This window comes from Mangifera indica, chromosome 3 (assembly GCF_011075055.1).
Source record: "Mangifera indica cultivar Alphonso chromosome 3, CATAS_Mindica_2.1, whole genome shotgun sequence".
Taxonomy (NCBI): Eukaryota; Viridiplantae; Streptophyta; class Magnoliopsida; order Sapindales; family Anacardiaceae; genus Mangifera; species Mangifera indica.
The window spans coordinates 18,254,851-18,265,931 of record NC_058139.1 but is presented as its reverse complement, the minus strand read 5'-3'; the positions used below and the strand labels follow the sequence as shown (position 1 = coordinate 18,265,931).

At 31.5% G+C, this 11,081-nt stretch overlaps 2 protein-coding genes across 2 annotated transcripts; one reads left to right on the top strand and one right to left on the bottom strand.

The window, feature by feature from the left end:
* Positions 1 to 5,267: 5,267 nt before the first annotated feature.
* Positions 5,268 to 6,684, bottom strand: LOC123211592. The gene is made up of 4 exons (XM_044630393.1): positions 6,634 to 6,684; positions 6,248 to 6,529; positions 5,577 to 5,611; positions 5,268 to 5,478 (listed from the first exon to the last, which is right to left on the bottom strand). The coding sequence occupies exons 1-4, from the start codon at positions 6,682 to 6,684 to the stop codon at positions 5,403 to 5,405; spliced, it is 444 nt and encodes a 147-aa protein (XP_044486328.1). The 3' UTR covers positions 5,268 to 5,402.
* Positions 6,685 to 7,601: 917 nt separating this feature from the next.
* LOC123210341 (60S ribosomal protein L19-2) lies at positions 7,602 to 9,649 on the top strand. The gene is made up of 5 exons (XM_044628637.1): positions 7,602 to 7,797; positions 8,455 to 8,577; positions 8,682 to 8,995; positions 9,289 to 9,329; positions 9,409 to 9,649. Exons 1-5 carry the CDS (start codon positions 7,686 to 7,688, stop codon positions 9,431 to 9,433), a joined length of 615 nt encoding a protein of 204 aa, XP_044484572.1. The 5' UTR covers positions 7,602 to 7,685; the 3' UTR covers positions 9,434 to 9,649.
* Positions 9,650 to 11,081: the final 1,432 nt, after the last annotated feature.

The window sequence follows — 11,081 nt, the reverse complement described above, 5'->3', positions numbered from 1 at the left end:
TAAATATGATTCTAGAAAATATGAAATATAATTTCCAATAATGAACGATAACATATTGATTATAAAGACTTTTCCCATAATGGGTTGCACAGTCGAGCATCTTGTTTAAAAATATTCAATCTACACTCATATATCCAATATGCTAATGTGGGTTTAGATGAATGGATGTGCACCTTTCATATACAACTGTTCATCAATTTAAAAATTTAATTTAAACATTAATTTAAAGTCCTTAACCTATGTCAGTTCGTATATAATCAAAATACTAATGAAAAACATTTCTAACCTTAGAGTGTGGGTGTTGTTACACCCAAGAGACCTCCTAATCAATTATTATGCGACAAATTGTATAATAACATGGGATCATGCGACAATACGAGATCGAATGAGATACAACCCTCAATTTTATAAATTAACAATAAACCAATAATTAAATTTAACATATCTAAATAAAATTAAAACAAATTTTATAGCATATTATATATAACGATCATACAAACAAATCTAAACAATATATGTTCGAACAAATACACCATCCACTCAAAATTGTATTATATGCATAACAAAACACCTTATAGCTCAAATATCACTATTTGTGTTTTGCGATTCCTATTCTAGAGAGAATGGCAATGGAAACCACATATATCAACAAAAATTTGATCATAAAACAACCCCGATAGGATCTAAGGGTTATTATACATAGAATAAAAGGTTTTTGCAAACAAATATGCGTTTAAAGGCTCCTTCCTGTAGAGTTTTGCCCTGGATCCATAGTATAAAAGTTCCTTGAATTTGGTGAATGGATCAAAGGAATATAAGAGAAAATTTTCCCTCTTGATATTGATGCTGGACAACTAGGGTTCTAAAATCTCATAAGGTTTATGATAAATCATAACCCCTAATCCAATCATTTAGTCCACCCTTGACTTTGGTTAATTAGGCAATACAAAGGTCCTTAATATCTTTTCCTAAATATTAAAGCATATTTTTAGAGATCTAAATTTACTATCTTTGGGATGACTTGGGTGATTCACTCTTCGTGTAGTTAGACTTTAATCCATCTTTTAATAAGTATATTAAAACCTCTAAACTTTAGGTTTATTACTAGTTAGCCCTTAATATGTCTTACACATTTAGGTCTAACAATAAAAAAGAAATCTATTATGATATGACTGGATTCATATTTACTCATTAATAGAGCTTAAAATTATAGTATTTAAGTGTGATTCACTTTATATATAATTAATTTACAGTCTTTTAATCATGACTATTAACCCCCTATTATGTGTGACCCATAGATTCCTTATCGTGTTGATAGTGAATAAATTCAAGATTAATCTATAATTAATTAATCATTTATTCACAATCCATTAACGAACTCAAACAAAACATCGTGATTACTCAACCAATTAAAAATCAATATAAGACTAATATTAAACATTCAATGGTACGATTATTGTGTACTCAAGTCATTTCATCAATCAATATCTCATCAAAACAAATGAGCATATGTAGTGCCTACCTCTACTTACACTTAACATAAATGTTTTGTTCATTATAGTCATAGATTTTAGTGTTATCATAACCAAGCAACATAGTAAAATAATTGCTCTCATACTAGAATGGTAAATTCTTTGTTGATTTACTGTAACCTTACTATACTTTTCAATATAACCAATCTAATAGCCTTTTGAAAAAGACTACATTAGACTAATAGCAAACTAGGTCAATTAGTACACAAAAATGTTCCGAGTGATCTTAAATCTAGAGATCACATGCATCATTATGTATTCAAAAATTTATTTCAAAGACATTGGTGTTACTATCTATATAAAATATTTTTGACAGACAAGTTCAATAGATATATAGTTAACATATATTCATGTGTCACACCAGGTTGACATTAACAACCTCGATATATGAGATTTATCACTACATTTCAATAAATCATTCAATGCTATGATAGTTTTATCACATTATTTATGTCTTAAGTTAAGATAATATTAAGGCTATTGATGTTTTTAGATTAACTATTATATACGCTCATAAGACTTTCATGATCAAGTTATCATTGGTTTTCTCATCATAATTCTATCCACCTAAGGGTGTATATCCAAACATATGTATAATTGTATTGCACTTACAGATGAAGATTGCCACTAGAATATTCATGTATAACTTTTTATGGACTTATAACTCTAGCATGAAGAATAATTACAACCAAATATAAGAAAAATCAAATCATATATTTCATACCAGGCAGTGAAGCTTGGAAAGTGTAACCGCTTTGTATAATATTGGAGGCACTATAGGATGGATATTAGTACAGTGATCAGCACTGCAGGCCACTAATTTCTTCAAAAAGGCTTAAAAGGGTTTTGACGTAAGCGATTAAAGCTACTATGCAATTTATACAAGTTGCTATATTTCATTATGATCTCAGATGATGTTCAACACGATAATTAAAATTTACTTTGAAAATCTGCTTTAAACTTTACTGGTAATTAATTAAGGTAAAGAGATTGATTTGATTTGAAGTCACCGAGAAAGATCCACACCATAAATGCATGCACTGTTTTTTTGTCTGCATTTTCTTTTAAGCTACTTTCACTATTTCTGCAATTGTTTGTCAATTTTGAAATCATCTAGTTTGTAAAGTTTTCCAAATTAACATTAAAAGAGACCTCCTAATCAGGATTAAGATTGAATTTAAATCAAAATGAATAATATCATAAATAAAATAAATAATATTATCAATAAAAAAATATTATTTATAAAATATACAGTATTATTGATTAAATAAAAATTATCATTAAAATCTAACATAAATTAAGCTATTAAACTAAAACTCTTATTTAAATCTGACTAATGATAATAACCCATTTTTTAAAGATATTTTTTTTGTTGTAATTTGAGTGTGAAGTAAGGGATTTGTTCCTACTTCTATTAATACGAAGTAACTCTATATAATATAAGGGGAACTATATTTAAGAATGATGGTCACATAAAATGTACAAAAAGTTAGGAGAATTTATGTTTGAATATTTAATCATATTATATAATACAATAATTTTAAATTAAAAATAAAATAATATTTAATAATATATAATTTATTATTTAAATATTTAATTATATATTTAAAATCAAATAATTAATTAAATACTTAAAAACCCAATAAATATAACATTTTTGAAAGTATATTCTTTAATACGGACAAAAGAATCTGTCATTTTCAAAAATGAATTGACAAATCATGTGAAAATTGTGTCATAATCTTCACAAAATCTAATTAGATTTTAACAGTGGGGGAATCAGTACAAAACAACTTTTTTGAAAAAGGAAGTCAAATGAAATTGATAGGTTGGTGAGACAGCCGATGGAATAATTCAAAAAAAATGATTATCGTCAGTAGAAGTGCATGAACCAAACTAAATGTGGATCACCATACAAATCCAAAGGGGGCCCATCTATTATTACAACATTTGGAAAAATTTTAGCAGATTACTGGATGAAATAAGGACCCACAAATGCCACTTGGGCTTCATTTTTTAGTACCCAATGAATTGCTCTAATTTAAGTATAAAAAAAAGCACTTACCATAAATTCATGCATTTAAGAGGTGGCGTCCTTTCAGCTTCCTGACCTCGTTAATTTCCACTCAGGATAAAATTCTTATCTGATTCAGTTATTAGCAAGAACTAGATATATACAAGATTAGGACGTCATTCGAGATACATTCACTCAACATTTGTAAGTTATAATAAATCAGAGTCATTATAAAATCCAACAAGTTGCAACAAAAATTATTGTTCAAGTAATCGTTTGTGGGAGGTCAGATGGATGTCCAGTCTTATCTCCCAGACAAACCGCAATAATTTTTTGCATACAAATAGCAGCAGCTCCATCAATACATGCTCTCGGTATTTAATGTTGCAAATCAAATGCGACTACAATAGCTAACATTGCAAAGAAACCAGTTTCAATCTAAATTAATGAATGAGTCACAAAATACAATCCAAATACTAAAACAATGAAATTATAAGTTGTTTTAACCATGGTTTTAAAATCAAATTAAACCCATAGATCTACTAATTGAACAATCATCTGTTAAGCAAAATGGAAACTATTTCACAGTTGGATTATATTAAATCACGATCCAATTGCTCAAAACAGCTCTATCGCTATTTACCAAATAAAACCCCAATTAAACTTGATTTATATATTTAATGTTTAATCATATAAAATTATTTTAAATATTATTTTTAATAATTATTTAAATTATTTGTCATTTTGACTATTGATTCGATCAAACCAACCATCTCATTTTGAAAACATTGGATTTATCTTAGCAAATTTCCATTTTCAAGAGCCAATAACAGACTAGGAGAAAGTAAATGCAATTTACATTAACGGTTTTGCTATGCCAATTGTAATTACATGCTTATCAGATATTCAACGCAAGCAGATATAAATGCATTTCTGACAGCTTCAGTGAAAAGAATGAGTCTTTACCTTGACAGGTGAGGGCATCAACATGACCCAGTCCAATTTCATCATCAGTTGTACAAACATGAATCTGAAAGAAAACATTTCATCAATCTTTCTCAATCTCATGCTGCCAATACTAATCTATGTGATGTCCAAATTGCTGAAGTCTCAACATGACAAGAATTGTCAATCAATGGCAGTAACTATAGTAAAGGTCTAATTCAAACAAACCTATCACTAAACTCAAACCTTTTCAGCAGAAGTTGTCCTTAACTTCAGTTCTGATTCTGGTCAAAAAAGACCACTGGATGGCCAGTACTGCATTCTAAACGATGGCAATAACTATCTAAGTACTGTTAATCAGCATATTTGCCACTTCAAAACTGCCAAATAACCGTAATTGCATCCCGAATATTCAACATGCTCCCTGGGGGCTTACCTGGCCTCCCTACATGAATTGCAAAGGTAAAATGACAGTATGTCCCTTGATTTGACACAACTTATTTAGTAGATAGGAAACTGACAAATAAAGCCTCCCATACTATAAGAATAAAAACTCATTTTAACGTTACTAGCATATACAGAAAATAAATCAACTATTTAATCTAATGAAAAAACGATGGACAGAGCAATAGTTCATAATAAGTGTAGTACACAATAATAACAAAAATCAGACATATCAAACTATTTACTTAATAGAAGTTATTATTTTCTTTTTTCATGTACTCTCCACTATCGTTAATTAATGCACAATTAAAATAAGGGTATTGACAAGTGAGTCATCAGAAGATACAAGAAGAAATGAATATCGAATGCAAAAGAAGATGAGAAAAGTCCAAAGTCCAGTAAAAAGTACAATGATAAATGTATAACTGACAGAATGACAAATGAGAAACTATGATGCCATAAAGTTGTCAATTCCTGTGCATAAGAATGGACATGAAGTAGGCGCCCAAGTGGCAGGACATCAATGCAATAGGTACTTTGCTTCTGAGAAAGAAAAATGCAAATGAGTTTAGTTGTTCAACAATGAATAATGGGTCATGGTTGTAAATGTAGCTTTCAGCCATGATAACAAAAGGGCATACCCCAATTCAGTGGCAGATAGCTCCTCTAAACACTTCTGAATTTACAAAACAAAACCACAAATTAATAAACATTCAAACAATTGATACAACTTCAAAATAAACAAACATATCATTTTCTAGTCATAAAAGCTCTATTGTTCTATGACAATGTTAAATGCAACATTCTCAAATAAACCACTATTTCACCACAATGCTTGCACAATTCCTATCACAACTAAACATATATTTCTATTTCTATCTAAAAGTTCTGAAATTGATATTCAAACAGTCCAAGCAAACAAAATCCATCAGCCTTTAAGATTAAAACGCAAATTAACTACATCTATATAACTATTTGCTAGAATGTGGACCTATGTATCCAACCTCAGATCTTATAGAATCAAACCAAAGGTTTCACCACTCTACTAACACTTAAGATTATGCACATCATGACCATGAACAATAAAGTAATTGACTACAAAACATATTCAAATCAATTTAACCACCAAAGCAATTATAAATCGATGTAGAGAATTGATTCAGATATATACAATATGTACAATTAACTGTCAGTTAAATTTATACAGAGAGTTCGTAACTATCCAGTTAAATATATAAACGATTGCAAGTAACAAACTGAAGTCGCTCAAAGGGGAAACTTGTCTCTCACCATCAGCCACGATCCTCATTACCTTTTTGAACGTGAAATGCACGCAATTCGATAATGCAGACCAATAAATCACCTCAAAAACAAAATTAAACGCAAGATCATTTGACGACCACCGCAATGATTCATCCCAATTTTGCCCTCCAAATCCATCAGAGTTCCACCTCCTCCCACCATAACCACCTCCACCAAACAATCCATCATCACAAGCACCGCCGAAAACCCCGTCGCCTCTTCCGTCTTCCTCGGAATCATCGCCTCCGCTGAACGATCTCCTCTTCTGCGGATAAGTGTTCGACTGGCCGTTCTACGCGGACTGGATTTAACAGGCGGCAGCGCCAGAGCAGCCATCGGGAGAATCGCGGAGGAAAGTATGTAGGGTTGGCGTAGAATAAATTTCGCTAATCCTACTGTTGGCGATGTGGCGAGTGATACGGTGTCGGACAGAAGAGCAATGTCCATGCTCGAGAATTAGATCAGCCGAGAAGACTGTTAGTGTTTGTTAGATAAGTGAATATAAAATTTCCCGCGGAAATTGAGGGGAAATCGGAAACAAAAAAAAAAAAAAAAAAAAATCGAAGTCGTCTCTAAATCGAGCAGTACTGAAGTGAATGCGCAATGCAAGGATAAATAACGCGGGTTTGTTGTGACCAAGGCTGAACCCGACCTAAGTTGGTTCGGGTACACAAATTAGTTAATTTAAATTTATTAATTTTAAATATGAATTAAATTTGATTTAAAATACCCAGTTCCTTTTTAAATTAAATTAAATTTAAGTTATAAAGAATTCCATTTAGTTTGATTTACAAATTGAATAGATAGTTCAATTCAAATTGAATTTAACTTGTAGCTTTATTTAAATTATGTTAAATAATTATTAAACATCGTCATTTTATCAATGAGTCATAAATTTAAATTATAAATTTGAGTCATAAATTCAAATCATGAATTTGAATAATAAATTTAATTTAAACTCAAATCAAATTTGAGTCAAATATTTTTTTATTTAAATTAAATTTGAGATAGAAAATATTCAAATTTGATGCAATTTGAATCCACCCAATGTATGACATAGGCTTGTGTTTGGCGGTTATGCACGGGCGCCAGATTTTGATACGACCGTTGAATATTACCTGGGCCTGGAATGGAAAAATTCATGGGGTTTCTTGGCTTGGGATTCCGTAATAGGGTATTACCTGATTTCTATGGGCTTATATTGGGCCTAATAGTCCAGCCTTTGGTTATTTTAATATTTTTAGTCTAAAATTTGTGTTGGAATAAAATGGGCCAAACCAATCCACAGCAAACCGCTCGGTCATTATTTGGCCCACCACATGTTACTGCTTTAAAACCCTAACCCCGATTAATTGGTTCCCAGTGATATAAAAGCCGCCTAATACTTCACCCGCAAATTCCCGTGTCGGCCACCCAACGAGGGGGAGAGGTACATAGAAAAAACAAAAATGGTGTCGTTGAAGCTTCAGAAGCGGCTCGCCGCTAGCGTCCTCAAGTGTGGGCGTGGCAAGGTCTGGCTGGACCCTAATGAAGTCAACGAAATATCCATGGCCAACTCCAGTAAGTTCTTGTTCTTTTATTTTCCTCTTCAATTTGTCCATTTCCTCTTCTCATTTGTGGGTTTATATGGTCTAATTATGTTAATCGAATTTATCATATAGAGTGGATCTATGAGCTTAATTGATTTTGTACCTGATTGAAGAGGTCTTGTTTATGTTATGTGTTGCATGGTGCAATAATTTTGTTTGGAGTTGACGTTTATAGCGTATTGAGAATTTAATTTTCGTTAATTCATGGTTAGAAAATGTTACGATTAAGAGATCATTTTATAAGAACTACGTTGCGTTATTGAGTAGTTTCTTGTTGAGTTTTTGATATTTTATTGTTTGTTTTTGAGATAAACTATGGAGATTATGTGGTAACCAAACTGGAATAGCTTGCTTATGGATTAAGCTGTACCGTATAAGATAAGCTACGGTTCCTGTTGAGATGCTAGTTAGTCTGCAACGTTGCTTGATGAAGCATGTAATTAAAGTTTGTAGGCAGATTAATAATAAGCTAAATTTATTGTTTTTGGTATGTCTTTTGTTGCTTTATAATTTGATTATCAATGCCTCTATTGCGCTAGTTTTATTTCTATATGCATATGTGGTCAGTTTTTGGTTTATGTTGGGCTCTGTCCATTTTTTAATTGTGCATTGCTGTTGTTGAATGCAGGGCAAAATATTAGGAAATTGGTGAAGGATGGTTTCATCATCAGGAAGCCAACAAAGATTCACTCTCGTTCTCGTGCTCGCAGAATGAAAGAGGCCAAGAGGAAAGGACGTCACTCTGGATATGGTATACATTGATGATTATCCTAGCAATCACCAGGCCTTTCTTGATTGAATTGTATCATTTCTGTTGTATGCTTCTGCCTTATTTAGTACTTTGAATGCTTTCAGGTAAGCGCAAGGGTACCAGGGAGGCCAGACTGCCCACAAAAGTCCTATGGATGAGGAGAATGCGTGTTCTCAGGCGTTTGCTCCGCAAGTACAGGGAGTCTAAGAAGATTGATAAGCACATGTACCATGATATGTACATGAAGGTTAAAGGTAATGTTTTTAAGAATAAGCGTGTCCTCATGGAAAGTATCCACAAATCCAAGGCTGAGAAAGCTAGAGAAAAAACTCTTTCTGACCAATTTGAGGCCAAGCGTGCTAAGAACAAGGCAAGCAGGGAAAGAAAGTTGGCCAGAAGAGAAGAGCGTCTTGCGCAGGTGATTGTCATTATATTAAAAACAGTTATTTTAACTTAATACCATCCTCTTTAAGTTCAGAAAAGTGACCTTGGTTGGTTTAAATGGTAAACTAAGTACATTGTGTTACCAAATCCTTGAATGACACTTGTTTGGAGAACTTAGTGCCAAGATATCTAGCAGTCTTTGATACTTAAATCTTTCTTCTTGTTTGTGGATAGTTGAGTAGCAATGCAAATGAATGGTTGGAATTTTGGGAATTTTCTTTGTTTGATTAGTTGTGCTTTTAGCTGACATGTGTTATGGAACCGTAGGGGCCTGGAGAGAAGGCAGCGGTAGCACCTCAACAGGCTGAGTAAGAAACATTATATTTTTTTCTTGTTTTATTGATCTCTATTAACAGGACTGATAGAAAATTTTCTGGACTACTGTAGGGGAGCTAAGAAAGCCAAGAAGTGAATGATCAGTGAGGACATTGATAGCAAAAACTGAAGATCTGTAACCCATTTATGCCAATGATTTTTGCTTTTCTAAGTAGGAATTTGTTTCCTTATGTCATCTTGTTTTATGTTTTATGGAAAAATTTATGTTCATGAAGCCCTGGAATTTTGGAACCATATGAACTGTAGTTTCTTTTTGTTATATCGTGAATGGCAGTGAATATTTTTTTTGTTATTTCTTGCAAGTTGTACTATTCTACACTGATAAAGCTATAGCTCGCATTAATGAAGGAACAACTTTCCAAAAGAACTACGGAATTTTATCACTCAATTATCTTAATCTTAAGAAATTTAACAATTGTGATCGTGGGATATTTTTTTTTTCGCATAAAATTTTTATTATTTAGATTACAAAAAAAAAAAACTTAATATTTGGACCTGTAAAAAATAGAGATGGTAATTCAACCTTTAAAATTAAGTTTTCATCCTATTTCTCTCAAGGACTATTTGGTTTAAGAATTTGAAGATTATTTTGGTAATTTATCTTTTATTATTTTGTTTTGTTTATCAGTAATCAATGTTGATGTAATAGATAATATAAATAATAATCTGATTATTACATTTAATTTGTTTGGTTTTGTGCCTATATTTTAGCTCATTGTCTAATTACAATTGTTAATAAATTTTTAATGATTCTTAAGTCTTTCGAAGCCATTTGGAAGTCACTTTCTACGTGCGTGCACCCCGCAGACCCAAGTCTGTCTGCGTTCATGTACCTGCCTGCACACATATCTTGTGAGAGTCAATGCACGTTGTTCACCCATGCTCATTTTGATTCGATTGCATGTTTTGAACATTCCTACTTGTACATATGACTATTTACACGCCCCCCCTCCCCCGGCATAGTTCTACCTCGACTTATTCCACCACCCAGTGCACAAGCCCATGTCACAATCATGAGCTATTGACATTATCCCTCTTCAAATGGGAAAGATATTCCTCCGAATGAAGATAAAGAGGACTAAAATTCCCGTATTCATGAACAAAGATAAATATATTTTCAATGTGTGCTCTCCCTTGCCTTTCTCCTCTTTAGTTCATTCACTTTATTGTATATCTCTTAAATATTAAATATTTAATTATCTTTTAAAAGTTTTGAATTACTATAAATGAACCCTAACACTTAACAAATATTTTATTATTATTCTAGCAAAGATGAGAAAATAATAGGGAGAAGAATTTTTCCCATGAGAATGGAGATGAGGATTAGTGTATTTGGCCTCTATTTGGCCCTTTGTCATCCTTATCTAAAAATATTAAAACTCTAACTAATTTTAAAATATTATACTTTGTTAAGTTTTTGTAAGGACATAAATATTATTCTCGTAGTTATAGAAGAGTATATTAAAATTTACAAATTTTAAAAATGCCTCAAACTAAAAACATTGATTAATTTTATCGACAGGTTAATATCTTTAAAAATAATAATTTACCTTTAAACATACATTATTTAAAATAAAAAATATAACAAAAAAATAAAAAATAAAAATAAAAAAATTCATGCAAAATCACTTTCTTACCTTTTTTCACTTAATACTGAAGAATCAGGCTTTTTTTAATCTTAAATAATAAAAATTTGACATTCACCGAGGGAAAGTAGTCTTTTG

What these genes read in the sequence shown, in the direction of transcription:
- LOC123211592 (XM_044630393.1), bottom strand. Translation starts at nt 6,684, where the DNA reads ATGGACATTGCTCTTCTGTCCGACACCGTATCACTCGCCACATCGCCA. An exon ending in CACTCGCCACATCGCCAACA is followed by an intron (nt 6,530 to 6,633) that starts GTAGGATTAGCG and finishes CAGTCCGCGTAG; the next exon opens with AACGGCCAGTCGAACACTTA. An exon ending in TGCATTTCACGTTCAAAAAG is followed by an intron (nt 5,612 to 6,247) that starts GTAATGAGGATC and finishes TTGTAAATTCAG; the next exon opens with AAGTGTTTAGAGGAGCTATC.
- LOC123210341 (XM_044628637.1), top strand. Translation starts at nt 7,686, where the DNA reads ATGGTGTCGTTGAAGCTTCAGAAGCGGCTCGCCGCTAGCGTCCTCAAG. An exon ending in GAGAAGAGCGTCTTGCGCAG is followed by an intron (nt 8,996 to 9,288) that starts GTGATTGTCATT and finishes ATGGAACCGTAG; the next exon opens with GGGCCTGGAGAGAAGGCAGC. An exon ending in GTAGCACCTCAACAGGCTGA is followed by an intron (nt 9,330 to 9,408) that starts GTAAGAAACATT and finishes GGACTACTGTAG; the next exon opens with GGGAGCTAAGAAAGCCAAGA.